This window comes from Dicentrarchus labrax, unplaced genomic scaffold (genome assembly GCF_905237075.1).
Source record: "Dicentrarchus labrax unplaced genomic scaffold, dlabrax2021, whole genome shotgun sequence".
Taxonomy (NCBI): Eukaryota; Metazoa; Chordata; class Actinopteri; family Moronidae; genus Dicentrarchus; species Dicentrarchus labrax.
The window spans coordinates 13,481,732-13,506,793 of record NW_026136721.1 but is presented as its reverse complement, the minus strand read 5'-3'; the positions used below and the strand labels follow the sequence as shown (position 1 = coordinate 13,506,793).

General features: G+C 41.5%; 1 protein-coding gene across 1 annotated transcript; it reads right to left on the bottom strand.

Annotated features, from left to right (window-relative positions):
* Positions 1-312: 312 nt before the first annotated feature.
* ccdc85al (coiled-coil domain containing 85A, like) lies at positions 313-24,626 on the bottom strand. The gene is made up of 4 exons (XM_051384563.1): positions 23,454-24,626; positions 21,064-22,162; positions 3,905-3,962; positions 313-1,404 (listed from the first exon to the last, which is right to left on the bottom strand). The coding sequence occupies exons 1-4, from the start codon at positions 23,697-23,699 to the stop codon at positions 1,386-1,388; spliced, it is 1,422 nt and encodes a 473-aa protein (XP_051240523.1). The 5' UTR covers positions 23,700-24,626; the 3' UTR covers positions 313-1,385.
* Between the last annotated feature and the right edge of the window lie 436 nt (positions 24,627-25,062).

Genomic DNA, 25,062 nt, shown 5'->3' with positions numbered 1-25,062 from the left:
ACCCTATTGTCTCCAATCTGGCAGGATGAGACATGACAACATGTTATGGTATCATGTTTAACATGTGTCAGGAGGTGTGTGCTAGACTTTGACTATAATTTTCTTGGTCTATTCTTTACCACACAAACAAAGGAGATACTCTGATCCTTTTTTGTCGCTGCTGCTGAATGTGACTTATAGATCTTTTTCCTAACCTCATAATCAGCTTCATAGTGTTTCCAATGTGACCTTTGTGACTGCAGGGTCAAAGGTCAGCACATGCCCACCTCCGAGTAATTTCAGCACACTGAAATAAAACCTGAACGAGTGGTGCACTTTTACATAAAGAATTCTGTTTATTATTTGATATATATCATATGCATCTTCATATAATAGTTCTAATACCAGTAAGTCAAAAATAATAATCATATTATATTTATATATAGATATATAGAAAACTAATCCAATAAACTACTTTTTACTTGGACTTTACTTCCTTGTAAAAAACAACATGGAGAAACGTATAATCTTATCCCCAGCTTCAATATAGGCGCTTTAAGGGAGCAAGAAGATAATACAAAAAAGAAAAATTACACCTGAACATTGCATCTTATAGAACTAGAACATCTGTCAGCAGCTAGTAATGGTGACCATGTTGGTTTAAGACACAGGAAGAGGTTGTTGTTTTTTTCTTTGCTAGAACATCTTTGACAAATATGTTTTTTGTTTTGTTTTTAAATTCTCTTGAAAATGGCTGAAAAAGTTGAAGACGATGGCAATCTTGTGATCGGCTGGATTTGGAGACCGAGAGACAGAACATTAGATTACACCAGTCTCATTACACACGTTGGAGAGGATGGATATCTGAAGATGAAGGAGACGGGGGAGAGAGTGGAAAAACAGGGAGGGAAATAGGAGAAAGAGATCGAGGGAAGAGTGTGGGAAAATAATTAAGAACAGCGGGGTGTAGAAAGTTTACTTTATGTGCTTCTCCACCAATGATCTGCATTTGTAAACAGAGGACAGCGGCACAAACAGTGCAGAATCCTATCCTCCCCGGCGTCCCTCCCTTCCTCTGGGTGCTCTCCGGGAGGTAGCCGTGTCACAGTTGGCAGGGAGAGATACCCACTCTAATCCATTTAGCTGTGGCAGTCTTCACAAGTTTTCCCATCCTTACTAATAGCATTCTCCCCGAAAACTCCCACCCCTTCTCTCAAACTCTCAATATGTAGAAATGAAAACATGGAGGCAGGCTGTTTCAGGGCTTTGGACACGGATGAGGCTCCATCTGGAGCTACGGAGGGTGGCGTCCGGGGGCCCTCATGTCTGTCAAGGCCAGAGATGCAGGAGGGCTGTACCACTGCGACCACCCCTCCGTTTGAGGAGCCTAGCTGGTCAAGTAGGGGTCAAGAGGAGGCATCAAAGCTGCACAGGAATAGAAGAAGAACAAGAAGAAGAGATCTCATCATTATCACAGTATAACTTTTGTGGGGCATTATTGATCCTTGACTGATTTGATAAACCGGAAAGACCAAATGTAACAAATGTATAATATAATATTTCTTGAGCAAACATCCGGTTGGCCATTGACATTATCGGCTAATTAGTTAATTTGTCCATTTGTCCGTCTTTCACACAATTGTTTAGTCTTTATTCATTCACAAAAAGTTGAATACATTTCGTTGTAGTTCAAATTTTTAAAGCATACCTTTTAGCATCTTGAGAATAAAGGATGTTCCACATAATTGAACAAGTTAAAAACTATAAAATTATGAAGAAGGTGCAAAAACAACTAATGGCTTAATGGTCAATAAAATTGTTTACTAATTACTTAGGTGTAGATAGAATTGAGATCCTTTATGAATGTACATCATTATAATTGGTTTAACTTTATATTAAACTATGAATTCTGCAGTTGGTGAGAAGGCAAGTCAGTCAGTCGTCACAAACTGCATTTCCCAAGGTGCTCCTTGGTTAGATTTGTGCCTCTGAGCTCTCTCACTGTTCTTCAGTTACAGCAAAAATTGGTAAGGCTTGATTTTAACCCTTTAGGCAACCCATTTAGCATTTATAACAGTAGGCTAGATAAACAAGTGTTCTACTATATTGTCATCCATGTTCTTTTTATACACCAGCAACCACTTCTAGGTGCCCACAGGAGCAGTAACAGTTGTTGCCAAATACATAAATACACCCTTATATATGCTTACAACTTAATTTACAAAATGATTATATAGCAACTTGAACAATAAAATGATGGAAAAATATTATATTATATTATAATATTTCTTTGTGTTACATGAACATATGTATTTCATGAGTTGTTTGATGTGTAATAGTGATATTAAATGAACCTATTTTGAATGAATAATTGCTTGCAAAGTAAGCACCACTAACATTCTGCGTGGCAATGCATTTCCAAAAGAGCATTACTCAATTTCATGGTGATGAATACTCAACCATTAGCAATACAAACAGATAAAATTCCACCATAATTCTCTATTTCACAGCAGTCATCTTGACGTGTCATAGTGGGAAAAGCACAGGTGTTACTAATAACATTAACAATGTCACCGCTATATTCGAGTGCCCCAGTAAGCCATGACAGTGTGACAGTGAGCCAGCATGCACAACACCAGGACACTAAAACTGAAGCAGCAGCCTCTCATACCAACACAAATACGGAATTTAACCTTGAAGGTAATCTTTCTTACGGTTCTTACAATATTCTGTCAAGTCTGCAGTTGTGAATGTTAATAGGTTGTTAATAAATGGATTCTGGTCTAGATGCTCAAGCCAAGGGGATTATTCCAGAATCTGAAAATTATCCAGATAATAGGCCTATCCAGAATATTATTAACCAGATAGATAGATAGATAGATAGATAGATAGATAGATAGATAGATAGATAGATAGATAGATAGATAGATAGATAGATAGATAGATAGATAGATAGATTAGATTTTGAGAGTTTGACTGAGTAAGATGTTCATCACTGCAGGCTTTTGTGTTGCTTATCAGTGACAGATCCTTTTGTTCCTGCCTGCGTCTGTCTCCACCACAGCAGAGAGCCAGGGGACCTGACTTCAGTCTGCATTGTTAGCACATCCTTGTTGCTTTTCTCTGAGCTTGCAAATCATCTACTGACATAAAGTACACTTTCTTCTTTACTTCACCTGAATCACTGGTGCACATGCATAGAAGGAATAGTGAATTGAAACGACTAATGTGGAAGAAAAGAAGGAAGCTTTAATCCACAAGTAGTAAAGGTCACCATGTATGGTAGAACAACCATGAGAATGTGTATGAATTATGCCTATGATTATATGCGGTTGTGTGTGCGTGGGTTCTGGCTGGGGGGGCGGGGACTATCCAGTAGGGGGAGGTGTGTCTTGTCTTGCAGTCATTAAATATTAACAGAGCCATCTCGACCTCCCACTGAGGCCTGATTGAAGATGTAGGATACACTTGGGGACAGGATAGGGTCACCTCTAACTCTGTAGCCCCATTGTAAACCCACTGTGATTACACCTGGGCAAGAACAAGCATGCAAACACATTACTCATCTGGAGCCCGTACACAGGACTAACTCAAGGAGCGACCCTGCAATGACACAGCATCACAACAGAATATAATTCAGATGTTATGCTGATCAACTAATGATTAGAGAGATTTCTAATTGTCATTCTTTTTTCAATCACAAACACCCTCCAAGCCAACTGTTAAATGTAAATATGTTTCAAGACTCCAGCTAAGTAAAGCACACTGTATGGTAAAATAGAATAATGGGAGCTAATTACTGGATTATGGGTCCTCATGGAAAGAACACACAGTGACCGTCATTGGTTGTTCTTTTCCTCTCAAAGACTCTAATTAACAGAAAAGAGATTTATGTAAAAGAAAGAAGGTGGAGAGTGGTTCTTACCTGTCCCATAGCTTGACATTTCTACAGTTGTTGGTGCAGCAGCCGGCTGATATCAATGCTGTGATAAAGAGAGATGGGGAAAGAGAGAGGAAGAGATGAGTTTTAAAGTGTTGTTTTGACAAGAGAAAAGAGCCTTGTTAATCTAATGATTTAGAGCTGATGTCTGTCTGTTAAGACTGCCAAAACAAGGGAAAATGACTCATTAATAAAACATGATGATGGATGCGAAAAGTTTTTGTTATCAGCGGAAATTTATGCAAAAGGTGAAAATTGAAATATTTATTATTGAACATGTCCTGGTCACCACTCAAAAACTCACTCAGAATACCTTGGAATTTGGGAAATTACAATTATTTGCTTTTTTTGCAGAGAGTTAAGGTCGATATGCCAAGTGTAAGAGGAACTATGTTGGCCGTGCAAGCTCTCATGCTGCTATAATGAAAAATGCGAAAGGCCCTATATAGAGCCAGCGTTTGGTTTGTCAGCTCTGGGCTACAAACAGTTCAACATGGTGGCATCTGAAGAGGACCTGGTAGATAAAAGCAGCAAAAGAAATAGTACACTCAAAAGACCATCAGGTCCATGGCCACCACTTTATGTCATGTTGAACAGAGCAGCATTTACAACTTTTCCACATTTCCCCCTCTTATGTTTCAATCTCTGCTGCAATGGTGCAAGTGACAGCGAGCAGAATGGCAACAACCTTCACAGGGTGGCTAAATGTGAATCCCAATGTACACACACATGGACAGCTACAGGCAGAGTGATTTATCTGGACCTTAATCTCAAAGTGTATCAAATTTAAGACTAACAGATAATGTGAAACAACAGCAGGAGACAAAGGCTTTATTCTGCTTAAGGAGTGCAAGATTAAACAGCTTTCTCCACTAAAAGGTTGCTCTCTCACACTATCGCACTCCCCCTTATTGTCCTTAAACAAGGCAAGCCATTGACTCTATCTTGACATCCTTGACTGAAGATTCCTGTGCTGCTTTACTTTTGCTTGGCAGAAAAACTGTTACTGTCACACAAAATGGTGTTAATCTAAAGCTGTTATAAAGTACAGCACACACAGTGTTTGCCCTCATACTCTCTGGCTCTGTGAGCACATCTGGTCAGAACTCGGTTCGGTTAAGAAGTGGAAAAATGCCTTTGCCTTAAGCGGTCCAAGCTTAAAAAAAATAAAAACGTTATCCCTCTTTACCTCCTCTGCCCTTCAAAACAATTCTTTTATCCTTGCTACCCTGCTTGATATCTCTCTTTTTCTCTCTCCACCAACGGTTTCCTCCCCATGAGCCCATAATCATGTTTTCAGCACATTTCCTCTCCTTGGCGCGCTAACATCTCTCATTAAACATTCATAACGCTCTTGTGACCGCCGAGTTCTGCGAAAGATTCCAGTATCCACCTTCACTAAGTTCCCTGCCACTTCCCTCTCTTTGTTTATCTTCATGGAGGGGGGGATGAGGCAAGACAGCACAGATATGAAAACTCCTTTAAAGAGTCAGGGGATGCAGTGGTGGGCTAGAGGGTATTTTCATTTGGAGGTCGGGGTGTGTGGAATGGAATTGATTTCACAGCTAAAGCAGAGCTCATAGACAAGTTAGAGGGAGGTAAATACATGATCACATCTCATTTCCTCCCAACACACAAACACAAACAAAGACACAGAACGCCTACAGGAAGCGTAGCTGATAGCTGTTTAGATGCTGCATTTGAAAGCAGGACTTTGTGTGAACATGCTCTGATGGATCGATACAAACGTAGAGTGGTCCAGCAATGACATCCCAGCAGTTTGGTTTTGGATTGATGCCAGACATAAAATCAGCACTTATCAAATCTAACAATGAAAATCAGCTTTAAATATTCGCTGGTGATATTAGTACAAAATTAATATTGGGCCAAGCAGGGTACCCGCTGTACAATGTGATTAGTTCCAGATGTTTTCCAGATGAATTTTCATAATAAACACATGGTTGGTGTCCACTCTGTTCCTGAGTTCAGAGCCTTGTCTGGGACGTCCAGATTAATTTGCAAACATACTTGACGCTTTTCATTCACTGTGATAGAGGGCAATGTTTGCTCTGAGCGGAAGATTTACGGTGGAAATAGCTTTGCTAGATGTGTTACTCCAAAGGAGGAACTTTTCTCCAAGTTCCTTAATGTTGTCAACTATCAACAATTTCTACCTTGTAACAGATTAACCAGGGTTCCCACTCTTTTAAAGAAATCATTTTCCAGGAGTTTTTATTAACAATACAAGACAGCACTTGCCTAGTAGCGTAGTATTTACTTATTTTTTTAATGATCCAAGGTTCATGATTAAGTGTCTCAGGTTTATTACAGGTAGGTGGTCAGCGTTTTATGTGGGACAACGTTTACAACTGTTTTCCTCTCACCATACCATTATGGCCACAGCCCATAAGTAACGATTCCAATCAAGTAAAATGTATCTTTTTTTACAGAAATTGTAATCAAATTCCAGGTGTTTCCATGACTGGAAAACTAGTCTCTAAATGTACAGGTTTTCCAGGACAAGTGGGAACCCTGACTAAAACCAACACAGAGCACTAACTGCAGGGGAGGGTCACATGACCAACGGGGTTATATAGCATGTTTCCTTGCCTGTGCAGGCTTAAGATGTTATCAAAGATATGTATTTATTTGTTAAATGTTACAATGGACACATTTCAGCAGGCTGAGCTTTCCTGCGTGTCTTCCTTTGCTGTACAAACTTTTACTAGTTTTCCACGAACATCTGTGTTACAGCTTTGTGCTTCTTCACTGTTGTTTTTAGCATTACATTATTTTAATGTACCAGCAAACAAGTTAGCAAGGCTACCTAAAAAGTAGCCTTCTGGGCTATTGGCTGTCTCCATGTGTCCCCGAACCATTGCCTTGCAGGTGTGGTCCGTGGAGAGCCTCCCAACAGAAACAAACACAGAAAGTGTACATGAAGGGTAGCTGATCGATGAACATAGAACGGTCTAACAATGACATCCCAGCGTTTTTTCTGAATGTGTTTTACGATTGATCCCAGGATTCTGAAACATTCATTTATGTAGCTTATACTAGTGCAAAATAAATATTAGGCGTGATTAGTTCCAGATGTGTTCCAGATTAGTTCTCATAATAAACACATGTCAGCAAGGCCTTGTCATCACCCTGCTGTATGAAGGTTGGCACCCCTCTGTTTCTCAGCTCATTACCTTGTCTGCAATCTCCAGATCAGTTTCAAACATGCTTGATATTTTTGTCTCACTGCATGATTTTTGGTGTCAGTCTGGAAGCACCTTACAACACAGTAGATACAACTGAGATGCAGCTAGCTTACAGTACATTTAGGAATCAGATCACAAGGACAACTAGGAATTCACGGTTAAAAAATATGTCAGTAAAGAAGGATGTGAGGCAATAGCCGGTGGAAACAATACAGTTTCTTGTTCAACGCATCAGCGTAACTCAGTTCTGGGTCTTAGGACTCAAACCTCACCCGCTCAAGCACAAGAACAATTAGCTTAAATGGATTTTCTGTCTCAAAGTCAGCAGCCACACACACACACACACACACACACACACACACACACACACACACACACACACACACACACACACACAGAGGTCACAAGATTACAAACTGCTGTCTTGTGATGGAGCAGTCCTGTTAACACACAGCAGGCATGTGCCAAAATGCAAAGGATCCCTTTAAAGGGAACTAATCAATGTCTAATAAAACTTGCTCATTCTGAACTCCAGCCAGCAACCGTGACCTCTTCAAGGAGAGTTATAAAGTGAGAAAACATACAGCACACTTGGACGATGTTTGTTGATTTAGTTATGGGCAGGGCATTAAAACCAAATTGGATTTAACGGGATGTGAGAGATGTGTCGAGGGAAGGGGGGTTCTGTGTGGGTCAGAGGAAGAGTATATAGATAATGTGATTACTCCAGAATAATGTGGGACCTAAGCTCCCTTAAATTCCACCTCTGTACTCCAGAGCTCAACTGAAAGGCTCTAAATTTCCCCACAAAGAGATCTGTGAGATTGGCTGGGGAGACGCGGCTCCCACAATGAATAAATCACTGTTCCGGATGGGAAACCCTTTTCCCTTTGCAGCCAGACACCAATTATTACCTCTATATAACTCATAATGTTTGAGTTCGTATAAGAGATTCAAGACCGTTTTTTAAAGTTGTTCTTAAGAAAATCAGATCTGCTTTGTTTCATGGAAATTGGTGAAATCAGTTTGAAAAATCCAATCAATAAAAATAAGGCAGCTTTGGAAAAAGTGGAGTGGTATATCTAGTAAATCTGTATTATTTGTCAAAACTGGTAATCAAGTTGTTATTGATGTCTGAATCAAGCCAGTAAACACATGAAGCTTCTCTCCTCAGGGCTTCTCATCCTTCAACCCTCTTTCATCTATCACCCCCCCCCCCCACCCCCTCTCCTTCTCTCAACTTACAGGATCAATGTAAGGTAATTTCACATGGCCATTCCCTCAGATCTCCTAAAAATCTGCCACATAAATTATTCAGGTTGGCTGGGCAGGAAAGCCTGTGGAGATGCATGGTAGATCAGTGACCTTCCGTTTAGCTAGCAGTCAGTCAGACAATCAGAGAGACAGTCAGTCAGTCAGTCAGCAAGGCCGCCTGGCAGGAGGGCTGCTTGTCTTGACGTCCCTCGGGCAGCTGCAGTCAGTGCTGTTATGTGCAACTCTGGAGCAAGAGGGCAACTTCTGAATGCATAATACAGAGATTATGTGTGGCCACTGCACATACAGCAAGTGGAAAAAAACTGCAAGATATTTATGGAGTCAAGTCAGTGTTTGGTGGGTGGCTAACAATGTCTCCCAAAAAGGCCCAGTCTTCACGTCAATACCCCTTCGGGTCTGGGGAATTTCATCTCTTTGGTCATTGACTGTAGCTCCAACATGCTGATGGACTCCAGTGGTTGTCAGTCATTGATGCATTAGCTGTCAGTCAGTGTAGGAGAGACCCCGGTGACTTGTCTGATTCAAATCAATAAACTTAAAGTAAAGGGTAAACTTTGTATAAAATGGAATTTTTAAACTCATAAACAAATTGGTTGCCATGCTTAAAGTCATTACACTATTGTGAGATTGGGTGGTTTGTTACGGTAGTTAAAGCAGGAAAAGTTACAATGGCTTCAAATGGAAATGAAAGGCAACTTTTGAATTTTAATATCCAGAAATCATTGTGGCACTGAAGGACACTGAATGAACAAAAAGGCACAATATATTTAAAGTTGGTGAGTCATGAAAATATAGTATAGTATTCATTATATAGTATATATGAAGGTCAATATCACTGCCATTTCTTTGTGTTAAGTATGGAGCTGGAGCCTGGAAGTGATTAGCTTAGCTTAGCATAAAGACTGAAAGCAAACAGCAAACAGGGAAACAGCTAGCTTGGCTCTATCAAATCTGCCTACTAGAACCTCTAAATCTCACTAATGAACACATTGTGCCTTGTTTGTTTAATCCAAACAGAAATGTACAAAAAGCTATTTGTGGTTTTACGAGAGTTAATCCTTATGTTAAGCTAAGCTAACAGCCTCCTGGCTCTAGCTCAATAGTAAATAACAATGCTGTGAGAATAAGACTCTTGGGAAGAATGTGAATCTTTCCCAAAACGTAGAACTATTCCTTGTAAGAGCCGGATTCAACAACATTAAAGTGCAGCTACTGTATATTTCCTTAGCCCATTTGGTGTCCTTATAATGTGTACTTACCTAATTCACAAAACAGGATTTTCAGACTTGCATCTATCTATCTCTTCTTAGTTGACATTTAGGCTGATAAAATGGGTCTATCTTCACATAAATCCTTCCTAGTGTTGTATTTTTACAACTTAAGCTTACATTTGTTGTAACATTAGACCACGCAGAGTATAAAGATACAGGAATATGAGAACAAAAGCTCTCATGCTGCTATAATGAATGTAATATCTTCTGACTACTGTGTAAGAACAGTAATGAAGTGAGTGATGGCAGCAGGTAGGAACAGCAAATAACTAGGAGCTGTGGTTTCTACAGTTTGGCTCGCTGTGAGGCTACAGTAGACTGTGGAGAGATGAGAGCATGAAACTCACTGAAGTAGAGCTGGATAATTGGTGCCCTGTAGGCTGATCAAGCCTACAAGGGCAGTGTGTGTGGTTTTGTGTGTGTGTAGTTATTTTGCTTTTGAGATCTTAGGGACCCAGACAGACATACACACATCTATATCAAAAGGGAGAGCACACTCACGCCACCACGTGCAAACTCATGCATGGAGTACATACGTCACATTTGAATATTACCAGCAATGTGTGTGCTTTGTAGTAATCATACACATGCTCGTTTAAGTTGATGGATGGGCACTAAAAATGTTGAATGTTTGTCCTGAAATCAACCAGAGGGATATCAACAGAGCAGGAAAAAACTGAAATACTGCCAGAAAGATTTATAAAAGCGAGTGCTGTCACAACACCAGCCCTTAACTCGTCTTTTGTTGCTTTTGTCCTCCATGTTCAGGCCCCCACATCATCCCTCCCCATTCTTACATGGGCCCATGTTGTCAGTCACATCGGTGTGGTATGCATTCTGCTATGACTCTCAAAGGTAAATTAAATATTTAAAACAGACATTTGCAAGATAAACTGCTCTTGTCCCATTTTAACATGTCACCACCCATCACTCCTCAATGCTGTTGAATAATACAACAGGCTGGGCATACAGTGGTGTCTAGAAGATTGTGGTGTGTGTATGCGTGTGGCTCAGATGGGTGGGGATGCGATGCAATATTGGTCATTTCACCAACTGTGAATGATGTAGGATTTTAAGTGTCCCAGAATTCTTTGCTGCTTCGTCTAGCACCGAGGATCTGCATTTAATGACTTCTGTCTTCTCAACTCCCACAAGCCTTCGGACCTTGATGACCCATGTCCCGAGGCTGAGACTTGTTTACACGAATTCTCTCCCCTCCCTAATGAAATCAACTAATCCTTTTGTAGCTGTGTCATGTTAATAAGCCCTTTATATTCAGATCGAAATAACGCAGTGTATTGCATCAGATATATAATTTTTTTGAGGCAGTTTGTTTCGGAACAACACCATGAAATATAGAATTTAGGAAACATTTCGTAAGATAAATGCTGAAGGAGCTGACATTAACGCTGGTGTACGGAGCCTTCAGGGGTCACATCTAGGTGTGAACATAAATTTACATCCTTCTGCTCTTAAAATACTGCACGCTTCACACAACTCTTCTCACATTAAAGAAGTGAAAGTGAGATTTTGAGCACTACCATTATATGAGAGAAAAAGATTGCAAACAAAAGCAGTGCATTCTTAAAATCAACGCAAAAGAACCTGGAAATTAATTGGCCTACATTTAAAGAAACTATTAAAAAAGTAACATACCAGCACACCCAATGACCATTTACTTCAGCACAAAGCGACCCAAGAATTCTCTCAATTACATGTTTTACCTGCAGCTAAAGCTCTCACAAAGCCAGATGAAAGAGGTAATTAAATGTACCTTTTGCTGTAACAGTACAGGAAATGAGCCAGTCAGTCTGGAGCAGTGGGGGGCAGTGAAATTGATTTCAATATCTCTGAGAGGAAATCTCACAGACCAAAAGACATTTCTGAAAGAGAACTAGTAAGAGATAATGATATAAATATAATGACTGCGGTGCCAATCATTTTACGTTGGTCAGCCCATCCATCCGCAGTAATGGGAGCTGCACATGTGCCTTGCTGTCATTCTCATCAGGAAAAACATTACATCAAATGCACATAATGCACAATGTGGGCAGGAGATACATTTATGCCCCAGGAAATGGATAACTACATCCTGGGTGTTGTGTAAGGGAGGGATAATAATGATGTCAGTTGAAGCGCTTTTGACATGTTGTTGTGTCGATGTGTTATCTCACTTTCTTTTAACAGATGGTGGGGCTCTAAAAATCATCACAGCGATGGCAGCAGCAAAGCTTGCTTCATCAGTGATAGGAATGCATGACAGACAGGCGCCACAGACATGCTTATCTAGCCGAGCATTAAAGCAAGACGATGCAACTTTTTAGAGAAGAAACAACACATTGTTTCTCTTCCTGATTAAAGGTTGAATTCATAAGCATTAAATGTACTGTTACTCAATTCAGTGCACCCAGAGGTTTGCCAGCACCACCTTACCTGGCCTCCTAGCTTCTGGCTGTCAACTTGAACTTAAATTCCTTTTTAGACATGGAATACATAAGATTGCTGTCTTCATCTATCTGGCTTTTACGTCATTCAGACATAGGTGTCCATTACATAAATATTTGCAATGGCTTATTCAGGACCTGACAGGACATTGCTTGCGTGGTATTTGGCACCTGGTATGCCACAGGGAGCCGTGTCACTGCTGGAGAACAGCAGTGAGATAATAAGGCAGAAAAGGGTTCTCTGTTCTTACAAGTTGCATCAGTGGTTAACTTTAAAAAGTACTTTGCTTTTCATTAAATGACCAGTGTGTAGGATTAAGTGGCATCTACTGTGAAGTTTCCATTTGGATACAGCTCAGCCTTCCGAGCATGTAGGAGAAACAACGGTGGCCACGAGTCGGGGAAAACACAAAAGGGTCCTAAAGCTAAAGCCAGTGTTTGTTGATTTTGGGCTACTGTAGACACATGGTGGTTCGACATGGTGGACTCTGTGGAAGAGGACCTACTCCCTCTGTAGATAAACATGGCTCAATCTAAGACACCTAAAACACAAAAATTCTTAATTTCAGGTGATTATATGGACCTTTACTGACCATCAATGACAATCCCCTCATCCTTTTTCTCACCGTTTCTTAGAATCCTGCGGCTTGTTTTATAATGTTAGAGAATGGGCAAGCATAGAATTACAAGATATTGGGATTTGTATTTGCTCACATGGTGTACGTATATTTTTTATTTCTTTTTTACCTCTTTTTGTGGAAGATCGTTTTATACACTTTTTATAAACATCTCAAAATGATCTCATCCAGGCTACAGTGTCACATGTTTTACTAAACTGACTTTACAGATTTACTTTGTGCATAAGAATAACACATTTATTGCACTTCTCTTAATATGACAAAACATGCATTCATTCATTCATTCCCTGTGCTTTAACATTTTACCATTATCTCGAAATTGTCACATCTGGCCACAGTGGCTGCTGTTCAGCAAATATAGACTTGCTTTGAGTCGCACAAAGGTACAAAGATAAGGAGGTAACCTAAAGATATTCATATTAATTTCTCTGTAAATGCTCCTTAGCCAACTCACTCAGGCTGAATATACAGTCATTGAAATAACTCATCAAACTGAGTCAGTATGACTAAAAAAAAAACATGGACATCAGTTCTTCCTAGCCAAAAAGTAAGACACAGCTCAATGAAAGCCTGCACACAGCACATGATGCACTTAGCTTCATCTGTCCACTCACCACCCTTCTTCACTCCCACCTGATCACCTGATACCCTCAGACTGCCAGCTCTCAGCATGACACACAGCTACAGCTGAAGTAAATGTAACATAGCTAAATGTGGTTACTGCTGGTGACTTTGGGACTGACAGAGGTTCCCTCAGGCCCAGTGCTGCCCTCATACATGGCAGCCACTCAACTTCCAGTTAATTACCTGGCCTAGCAAGCTAATTTCCTCTCAGCTCAGTGGGCCGCTCCCCATTGGCACAGTGTAAGAGGACAAAGACTCCATTCCATTGGGTTTGCGTGTCTACCGGATGACTGGGGCTACTGTGGAACATTTGTCACATACCTCTGGGGTTTGGGCTGGAGCGACGCTAGTACATGCCAAGCAGCCTCCTTCATAACTCACACAGCTACTTAGGAGCTGCTGGTGGGGGGAAATGTTTGGGAACATCCTACAACGGTTACCTGCTCCACATGTTCATAAATAAAGACTGAATGATCTGTTTTAAGCTTTTCTTCTTTCTTTCTTTTTTTTTACAGGAAAACAATAACATTTGCTTACATCAGAGTGCCAAAATGCTGCACAAGCATGCACTCATAATATTGTAAATGTTCATCTTTACTATACCTGCAGTGATCATTCTCCTTGCCTCTCCCTAATTCATAATTTAGTCATGCCAAACATAATTTTTTTTTCTCTTGTTGGAGACATTTCACACTCCATTTCCCATTGACATTACTATTGTGTTTGGCAGGTACGGGTACAAAAAAAAAAAAAAAAGTAACTGCATTGTGCATTGTTTGAACATCATAGAACAGAGAGGCAATACATACGACTCTATGCTCCATCCAGAAGAAGCAACTTTTAAAGAGACAAAGCTGACGGCGGCTTGATTAAAAATGACAATGATATGCACCAGGGGTAGATAAACAAAATGCCTAATCATGCACTCCTTGGTTAATGGCTGCTCTGATGGCCTATAGGCAAGGGTGTTTGGGATAATTGGTCTCAGGTGTGATTACAAATTCAAATGCCATCATAGCATTTAAAAGTAACATTTTCCCCTTTGCGGGTTGTGATGAAGACATGCACCTTGTGAAACGCAAGTCTCTGATGGGGCCAACTCTAACTATCTCTGGAGTTTTTAATCTCTCATTCCTTCACTCTGTTAAATTCTAAAAAAACATCACGCAATACTGCTACTCTTATTCGGGAAAAAAAAATGCAACGACAGAACGTTTTAAATAGTCTTCCTCATTGGCTGAAAGACAGGATTATGAGTCTGAACAAGTCAATTTATACAATACCATGCCACTTCATCAAGTTGAACTAGTAATGAAAGGTAAAGCTGGGATGTAGAAGCACAGATGAGGCTATCTGGTAATAATACTAATCCATTCAAGTTACAGCAGCCTAATGTTCCCCTAAATCCGTTCATGCCAAGCAGCTGTGACAAACATTTGAGTTTCTTCTTGCCGCTTAGGCTGTGAGACTTCACAATTTGTCAAGGGGATGCTTTCCATCCATCGCCATGGCAGATGCGTGAGGAAGAAGAGGATAGAGTGGAGTCAGAGGAAAAGGAGAAGATGTGTTGCAGAGAGGAAGACAGAAGACAGAGAGGGAAGAAGGAGGGGAAGAAAACAGCCAGTAATCCACTCAAATACTTCCTCAACCCTCTTTGCACAGCTCAGCCTGGCAAACAGTACATCCTCCGGCCTCATCCAGAAAGAGGGCTTTGTAATCAGAGTTTTCTCTCTGTCCGACAGCTGGTTGTTCACACCGGCAGCCAATTAGGATGGAAGGAGGGAGAGAGAGACAGAGAGAGGAGGGGGAAGGAGAGAGAGTTAGCCTGGCTTTCTCAGTGACAGTGGGGAGGGAGAACATTATCTGTGGCCAAAGCTTCAGTGATGATTTCCTGTTGCCCTGACAGGCAGCAGCACTTCTGAACAACAGCCAGAGGAGCTGGATAGTCTGAACTGATGCTACAATTATAAAGATTAATAGAGTTAATGAGACAGTGGGATGATCTTTGCTAATTCGATCAGATATTTTATGCTCAAGAATAGAGAATCGTGCTGCCAGTGTTTGTCAGTTCTCATTAAATCAAAAAGCACCAAGAGGAGTTAGACATGAATATGCAAAAGTTCACTAGACACTTATTTCAAAGAGAGAAAAAAAAAAAAAAAAAAAAAAATATATATATATATATATATATATATATATATATATATTTGTTTAAGTGACTGCTATACCTTAAAAGAACTCCTGTTCATTGGACATCCACTGTAGTATTTCCTGACTGCGTGGGAGCCTGTCCTGGATGATACAGTATCAGAGTTTATAGTCTTTATTGGATTTAGGTAAGTTTATACTCCAGCAAACTCGTAAGCTACTCATGATAGCATTAAGTTTACTTCTCAAAGCCTCATTCTCAAAAGATTTGCCTGGATTCAGACCTTCAAACCTGCCTACCAAGGGTGTAGCGAAAACTGGGAATACTCTTAATTTATGGCCCAATTTTTTTTTTTACAGCAGCTCGTCCAGCAAAGGATAAAGATACTGTGTTATAAACAGTGCCATAAGACTACTCTTGCATATTTAGTTCACACGGATATGGGCCAGTAGAAGTTGCACATACAATTAATACTGGCCCACAGACGGGCGAGGCAACTCTATAATTGTTCATTTTGAGTGAAGTATTCCTTATTCCTTACTCCATCCACTCATGAATAGAGCTCAGAACTAAGTCATGCCTTTGCTATCCTAGAAAAAAAAACAATTCAACTCACAGAACACTGAATGCACATCAGAGGAGATTTAGAAGTGCTTCCCAATCCAATGAGATGACCGATTGATTCTATGAAGTGCAACAAGTTGACAGTTCTGTCGGATATTGGGTAAAAGTAACCCTAACCTCTGTATTTTTCTATAGTGGGCTAAACATCCAAACAAGAATTATGTTAAACATAATAGTCTGAGCTTCCATTTTTCTACTAGCAACTAGCACTACGTTGAAATACAACAACAATGCTGCTCCTCATGTATTCTACATCAGTAGAAGACATCAAAATTCCTTTCATTGAGTAAACTGTCGAAACCTAAGTGACATATTGTATAGATATTAACTGTGCACAACAACATAAACTGTACAATGATCCCAAATAGTGGACACAATAACTATAGGAGGTGTTGGATGAATTTTGAACTGATTATTTATTGTAAATATTACATCAGAGGTAAGTTTTCTGATGGTTTTAGGAACTTTTTATACAATTCGCTCTCCATATTATGTTTTTAAAAAAACAAAAAAACAATCATACATATTATCTTAGCAAACAATTTCATTTAGTTCTCTGAAATGCTGAGATATGGAGGCCTACTGGCCTATATATATATATTTTTTTAAGTTTTTTTTTTTTTAAGTTCTTACACCCTTTAACATCAAGAAGGCCTTGCGACCCTCCATGAAGCTTTGGTGACCCTAGTGGGGATCCCAACCCCCAGGTTGGGGACCACTGTTCTACGTAGATCATTAGTTAACTGGTAAAGATTCAGACTTTTTGGCTCAGACAGCTTTACCCTCAGACAGTGAGTTTTCAACCAACTCAGTTACCATTATTTAGCTATCTAGTTACAGCTGATAAAATCTGCTAACAGTCGTCATTTGAGGCGGCAAAATCAGTGGTCGCTGGCTAGAAATTAGGAGCTTTTTCCAGACAGTATATACTGGTAAATTAGCGGACAGAGCTTCTGTTCTGTTCTGTTCTGTGAAGCAAAAGCAAAAGTGTCTTAAACCTGCATTCTTTCTAATAGCCAACAGGGGGCAGGTCCTTGAGCTGCAAAAAAGCCTTAGCTCAGCCTTAGCTCAGTACACAGTTTATGGTCTCACTTGCTAGGTTCAAGTCTCCGTCCATACAGCATGATGTTCTTTTTGAAAGTCTGGTTCCATTTAGAGTAAAATATATGATAAAGCAGTGTATGCTCTAGGGCGTGGGCCAATATGTGATTTACAAGTCCCTGCTATAGACAAGTCGAAACAAAGCACAGCCAATGAGTGCAGCTCAACTCGCAGTACATCACTGCCATTGGCTCTGAAAAAAACAACATGGCGACGGCCATATTGCCAAACCCGAGGCTTCAAAACAGTACTCCACAAACCAATTGGATAACTTCACGACAGGCAAGTGTGATATTTGCTTGTAGAGTAACTGTTTTACACTCTGTGCGTGTGTGTGTGTATGTGGCATTCACAAGGGCAGAGGTTCTCCCACACACTGTAGTGTCTTTTTTTCTCCATGCAGCCTTTTTTTCTCCTCCTGATCATCTGAGCAGCTTAAGCTAATATGCAGAACTTGTGATTGCTAAAGCAGAAAACATGATTAAGTCTCTCCTCTTTTTGAAAAAGACCCTCTGCAGTGCAGAGATCCTATAGGCTTAGTGAACAGTCACCCCTCCAGTCTGGGTCAGGAGACTACAATGTTCACGGCTGATTATCTTTCCCTAAGAGGGAATGTATCACATGGAAATACTGACATATTTGATCTGGGTCACAACTGAACTGAAGGGTTCACTGTTTATTTGTACTGCTCAGTATCACATACAGAGTCTTAACAGGCTTTAGAGGCCTATCATTTCAAATGGGCAAACTAATATTTATTGTCATTCATGAATTTGTAAAATTCCAAAGTGACATGCAGTTATTTCATCTCCAATTTATGTACTTAGTACTGTCTGATTTCTCTAAATGTTTTTTAGTTCCACCACTTATCATCAGTTATCTTCTGGATCATGTATTGTTGAAATGAGAGGGTATTCGTATGCAGGCTTCTTATCTTCTGGCATAAAACTTAACATCTCTGTCATATTACAAAGCACAGTAAGAGCACTTCAATACATTTTGGGGGCAGTGTCTTTCTCTTGACTATAAACATAAATGGATATGTGTGACAAGCTTCCCAAAATCAGTTTACTTGTTTTTAATGTTTCAGCAATTCATACCACTTATTTCTTATTTATCATTATTACTGTATAAATCACACCTTTTTTTTTTACCTGGTAACTTGTTTTCATGTCTTTGTAAAGCACTTTATAACTTGTTTTTGGAAAGTGTTATACATAATGTTATTATTATTATTATTATTATTATTATTATTATTATTAATAGATGCAAAAGCAGATTGTATTAAAAGGCTGCAGAGGTCTGACTGTTGTTTTGCTTTAATTTTGGATTTTGTCAGGAATTTAAATGGCCTGGGCTTTAGTGCTGTCGAGTGGCACGTGAACATGAGACATTCATTTGTCTGAAAAAAAACCTACAATGCTACACTGACCCTGGATGGGACACTGTGACACATCCACCCAAATCACACACACGCAAATATATAAAAAATGAAATAATACTGTGCAAAGGGCTTAGAGGATAATCCAAGCGAGTGGAGTGTACTACATCATCACAGGAATTAAATTCCCTCTTCGTCCAAAAAAGGACATGGCAGTAAGGATGGGTCAGTGGATGACATACACGGGCATAGCCACAAAGCTGCTCTCTTTACTTCCCCTACCTCACAAATCTATTCTTTCCCTTTCTTTTCTTCATATATTACAGTCCAGTGTTTGTGTATTTTATTCTGTCAGCAAAATTTTGAAGCAATTAATTCAGTGACGGTACCACAAAAGCAAACTCTTCAACGTCTGGTGAAGTGTTAATTACATGTCTTGATCGAACTGTAAACATCAGGTTGTGACACTTGAAATTTAGTGTCCTTCTCAGGTCAGTGGAGGCATGGTGGCCCTGTGGGAACATGTTCATGGTAGAGATACAGCCAACCTGACAGGCAGCTAGTCATGCTATACCAATATAGCTCTATAGCAACATGCACACACAGACTTCTCTCACACACAGGCTTAATGAAGTCTTTATGAACCTGGTTAATGGCTATTTTGTGCATGCATTTTACTCTGAGCTAAGTTCACAACAGTTATGCCACAGTTGGCAAACCACCAGACTTGAGGGCCAGTGAGTGCCCTGTGCACTCACAACATTTTCCAATTAAGGATTTGTGAAGCATTAATGTGTCGTGGCCTCTTGCAGACATCATATAGGTTTCAGGTTACATCAAGATTGAAATCGCTTATAGAGAGAGTGCACAGAGAGCTAAAATAGAACGATGATCCAAATCAAAGTTGTGTGTGTCTTTACAATAATCCGGTGCAATCCGTAGATTGCAAAATGGTGAGAGAGCATGTTTACTATTGGACTGTCATTTTCGAGGCTACAATGGTTGTACTGTAATTCTTAAAGGGGAACTTCCGCGATAAAGTTGTGGGGACTTAAAAAAGACAGTTTACCAAAAGGATGGTCACAGTTGAAGCAACAGAGGTTGAGATATCCTGTCTTTTAGTCTCCAGTATGGATCAAGCCCCAAAAACACTACATTTTGTTATTGTGTCTTTATTATACCATCCCTGTCTGGTAAATACCCATGCTTTTCAAACTCCACAACATGACAGGCTTTCTGTCAGCAGTTTCAGTCAGAACCCAAGCTGAGATAACCCTGATGATATCACAATTACATCACCAGGGTTATTTTCTCAGACTTGACAAAGCTACTGCAGGGCCACAGATGACTGAGTAGTACTCCTTGCGACTATTAAACTGATTCATATTACTTCATATTTAAATCTGTTGATTGCCCCTTTAAGGTCAGCTAATGTTAGCAAAGATAGCACACTGTCTTTGCTTTGTAACTGTCACAACAAAACATATCAATCCAAATAATCAATAGGCATAAATGACTCACCATTTAGTAAGAATAGTACAATAATCTCACCAAACTGTTGGCATTACTTTATGCAGTAACTGAAATCCTTCCTGTAAGTGTTGGATTTACTCCGCTCTGTTTAGGCTGTTTTTGTTTCTCTTGTAATGTCAGCTTCATATTGCAAAGCCAGGCAGATATTTCACCTTGAGGAGTTTGTCCTTTAGCTTCTGCCAGCTCTGTGCCACTCAGCACTTTTTTTCCCCCGGACTCCAGAAATCATTATCAGCCACTGTGGGGTATTTAAACAGCAGCCAAGTTGGTACTTTGATATTCCTCCTTCTCTCTGACATCCTTAACTCCCACTGATCTCACTGAGATGGGCATCACTGCAGCAAAGATTTGGGGGCAATTTGTTATCTGAGAGGCTGTTTTTGTGTGCCAACAGTTGTGACGCCACACCACACACTGAAATCTGAGTAGGGTTCATTTGGACTGAATCTGTTCAACTTAGATACAGGACATGTAAAATAAATATTTCTGAACTCTTTTTTCTCTCTCATGCACTGAGCCAACCCACATTCCTCTTGAGACGCCAAAAAAATCAATAATGCTGTAAATTTTGCAACAGTCAGAATGAGGAACAGTATCTCTATTTTCTCAATCAAATAAGTACACTCCAATTGCATATCACATAACTATATTGTGTGTGTGTGTGTGTGTGTGTGTGTGTGTGTGTGTGTGTGTGTGTGTGTGTGTGTGTGTGACATTATAGAAACAAGCTTTCCTTTTGGGGACACAATGTCCACATAACATCAATCACAACATTTTAGGGTGAAGAACCTTGGTAAAGTTAGGGTAAGGTTGTGTTGAAAGAAAAGCAGTGTACCCAGTTCACACAGAAACACTGGCATGCATACACACACACACACACACACACATACACACCTACCATTCATGCCATTGTAGATGCTCCGATGATGTGGTGACAGCTCGTCTCCAGCTGGCCTCCTCTGCCCCTCTCTCACAGGGCTGCCAAACTTCACATGGTCAGGGCTCATACTGTACTGGTGCCTATGAGTTTCAGGGCTGCCCCCCTGGACCACGCAGCCCTTTTCATGGTGGTCAGCGCTCCCTAAATGTGCCAGCCGGGGCTCAGGGCTCCCACAACCAGTACTGCTAATGCTGCTCCTGTGGTGCCTCTGATAGAGCTCCCCACTGCCTCCCTGGCCCAGGAAGTGCTGCCTCTGGCCCAGGAGGAGATCAGAGCTGTGGTGCTTGGGGTGCTGTTCCGGACTGCGTCGGCCCACGTTCCTCCCGTATTTTTCCGGGCTGAGGCCCCGCATGACTCGACTGTGGTCAGGCACGGATATGGAGCCGCAGCGGGGCCGGCAGAGCTGGGGCAGGGTGTATGGGTACTCCAGGCTTGTACTCCGGTGGCGCCCAGCAGGGTGCTCAGGGCTGGACACCTCCCTGTCTCCTCCACTTCCGCCTCCTATTCCACTGATGCTGCTGCACCTGGGTTTGTGCACAAGCTCAGGGCTCCCCTTTTCCCCACCACTACTGACTCCAACCCCTCCTGGAGCCAGGTGAGGCTGCTTATGGTGAGGGTGATCGGAGCTGTCAGCGCTTCCTGCGCTTGAGGTGCTGCTCCCATCCCCCACGTCTCTCATCAGGAGCCCATGCCCAGGCACCAGCAGCAAACTATTCTGGCTATCAATGGAGTTGCGGCACCCTCCCATCCCTACACTCCCCCCCCCTCCACTTCCTCCACCGCCACCTCCTCCAACTACCACCCCCTTCTCCTCGTCAAGCAGCAGGCAGAGCTCCTTCAGCTCCATGTTCTCCCTGATTACCTCCTCCTGTCGAAGCTCCAGCTCCTTGAGTTTCTGGAGGTAGAGGGTAACCTCTTTGCGCATGATGCTGGCACTGTAACGTCCCAAGCGCTGCCACTCCCTGGATACACGCTTGCCCTTTTGGCGGTCGTCGTCCAGAAAGCAGCACAAGTCCCGCAGCTCACGGTTGTCCTCCTGCAGTTTCTGATTAATATCCTGAAAGGAAAAGAAGAAAAAAAACGAGAGGAAACGAGAGTTAAAATAAGGCCTAAGCATTAGGAAGTCGTAAAACACTATAATAATGCTGATCAGAGCAGAAAGAATACAAATGTGCTTTTGATTTGGTACAAAACAAAATAGTTTATCTTCTTTTCATTTAACTCTGAAGTAAATTGCTGCAACCATTGTCCAATTTCAATCCATTTTGCTGCTCTTTGAGAAATGCTGTATGCAATAATAATGAAATGAAATCCTAATCCTCTCTGTGTTTCCCATAAAAGCATTCACTCACTGTGTACCATTCAATGTGAAGTACATAATGAAGATTAGAATGCTCTGTAGGAGATGGAGAGGCCACACACAGAAATAAGACTGGGTTAGAACAGTCAAATTAAACACCCTGAACATTTTATACAACGTTTACTTAAACATCCCTTCCTCACCTCCCAAGTGCTCCCTCTATCCTCCCTCTCCCCCTCTCTCCCTTTCTTACCCTCCAGCTCTTTCCTGTGTAATTAGGCAGCTTGCATGGGTGGAGAGGTGAAGAGGTCGCAGAGAAAGGCAAATGATCTCCATGTGCTTCATCTGAGGCTACCTCAGGCTGAGTCTGTACTCAGTAACTGTAAACAATGTAGACACTGTGCCATAGTCCTCTTGTTAGTGGCACAGAAAATAAAGGCAGTAAGTAAAGGTTACTTGCGTATACTTTCAAAGCAAATGCCACATTGTTCTAAAGGCAAATTGCACTGCACATACTGTAGATTTATGAGCCAAGATATTCTAGGAATGTGAGGTGTGTGTGCCTAGGACAGAGAGAGATCTGGACACCAGATTTTAGCACTGGCATATGAACAGAGCTGTAGATGTACAGACGGACATGCCCTCTTCTTCCGTATTAGGAGGCATGCACTGTACTTTACTCTACTTGCCCTGTGTTTTTTAAGCTGAGTTGTGGGGATACATTTTGTCATTGACTTTGGTCACAAACACCCCTCCCTTTGTTAATTAATTCCCCATCTACACAGTAAAAGTTAAATGAAAACTGTAGGCCTGCCTTAGGTTGAGCATGCCCATAAAGCCTGTGTGCACACATGGATCCATACATCCATCCATATCAGATTGTCATACAGGCCTACACAATGGCACAGTGAACTTCAATGATACTATTCCCACACTGTGTTTGCAGAGGCGCTCTCTAAACAGCGGAACATCCCTCCTGCTATGCGCGCTCTCAGGTGCGCTCCAAACCTATGATCTCATCCTTCACCGATGCGCGCCCCCCCCTCACCTTCAGCCCCCTGATCTCGTTCAAGTGCAGCTGGAGGCTGCGATTGACCTCCCGGATGAGATTCCCGTGGTCCAGAATCACGCTCATCTTGTCGGCCTCAGACCGCCTCAGCCGCCGCACCAGATCCTCCTTGGTCCACTTGAGCAGCTCCTCGTCAGTCAGACCGGAGATGTCCTCAGCGGGACTTTCAGTCTTCGCTATCGACAGCTGGAGCTGGGGCTGGGGCGGCGGAGTCGCTTTCTCCATTGGCACAGCTCCTCCGGCACCGACAAAGCGCAGAAAATAGTCAGAGGATCGTTGGCAACCTCTGCTCGCATCCGCTCCTCCGGTCGACTTGAGGTGGAAAACGGTTACCGGTAGAAAGTCAGTCGCATAGTTTGGCCTTTTCTGTTGCTCCCGACTCTTCCACTCTCTGCTAGAGCAACAGCTGACGATGCCGGCTCAGTGCGATCCAGAGGAGAGAAGATGCTCTGCTGTCTTATCACTGCAACATCCTCACAGCCAGGGATGTACTGTGGGGCAGCCGGGTTGCACTGCGACTTATCGGCTCGCTTTAGCATCCAGATCCGGTCCCAAACGTGGTAAAAGTGAGGAAAGCTTGGGCGGACAGTCGGTGCACACACCTGCCGCCTGTGGGTTCAGCACTCTGCGAGAGAGAGAGAGAGAGAGAGAGAGAGAGAGAGAGAGAGAGGGAGAGTCCGCTGTGCAGGCAGAAAGCCCCCCTCCCTTCACTCTCTCTCTCTCTCTCTCTAGCTTTCTTTAGATTTCTCCCTCCAGGGGTTTATATGCTTCACCAACAAAGAAAAAGCTTGGTTACAGCGCCACTTAATGTTCAGACACACTCCAAACAAGTTGTGTGAAATACTACAGTGTAATAGCAAGACTACAGTGTTACATGCTCGGTTACAAGTGCTGCATTCAAAATCTTTTGTAAAAGTACAAAAGCAATTAGCATCAAAAAATAAAAAAGTAAATGTTGGCCTACTCATGCAGAGTGGCTCATTTCAGAAATTACATTAGCCTGCTGGGTTACAATTAGTGATTCATGTGCACTTTAATATATGGCTGATGAAGGTGGCTAATTTCAACTATTTACTTCTGGGTTATTAGTAGGTTTATATTTTGTATTGATTTTAAATCTGCATAGTCTAATACCTAACTAAAAGTGTCAGATAACTGTAGTGGAGTAAAACAGTACAATATTTCCCTAAAGCATAAAAATGGAAATACTCAGGTAAAGTAGTCTACATATAGGCCCAGCTCAAATGTGTAGTAGTTTACAGTAGGCTGCTTGAGTAGCTATGGTCCACCAATACGTACAGTTGATTTCAGAATAACATAACCAGCATAAAAAAAAGCTAGCAACAGACTTATGTATGTCAAAGCTTTTTTAAGTTGAAGCCACTGACGTGAGATCACACCTAGAGGTCTATATAACACTCACAGACACTTAGGCCCATATACTGGCTTCGAGGCGGGCACATGCAAAACGTCCCAGTATGTGAGCCCAGCCTTGAACACAGTATGACCAGGAGCAGCAGTTGGCCACAGTTTCACTCCAGCATCATGGACAGGTGCTAATGTGGACCTTGTTTGACGTTGTGATATA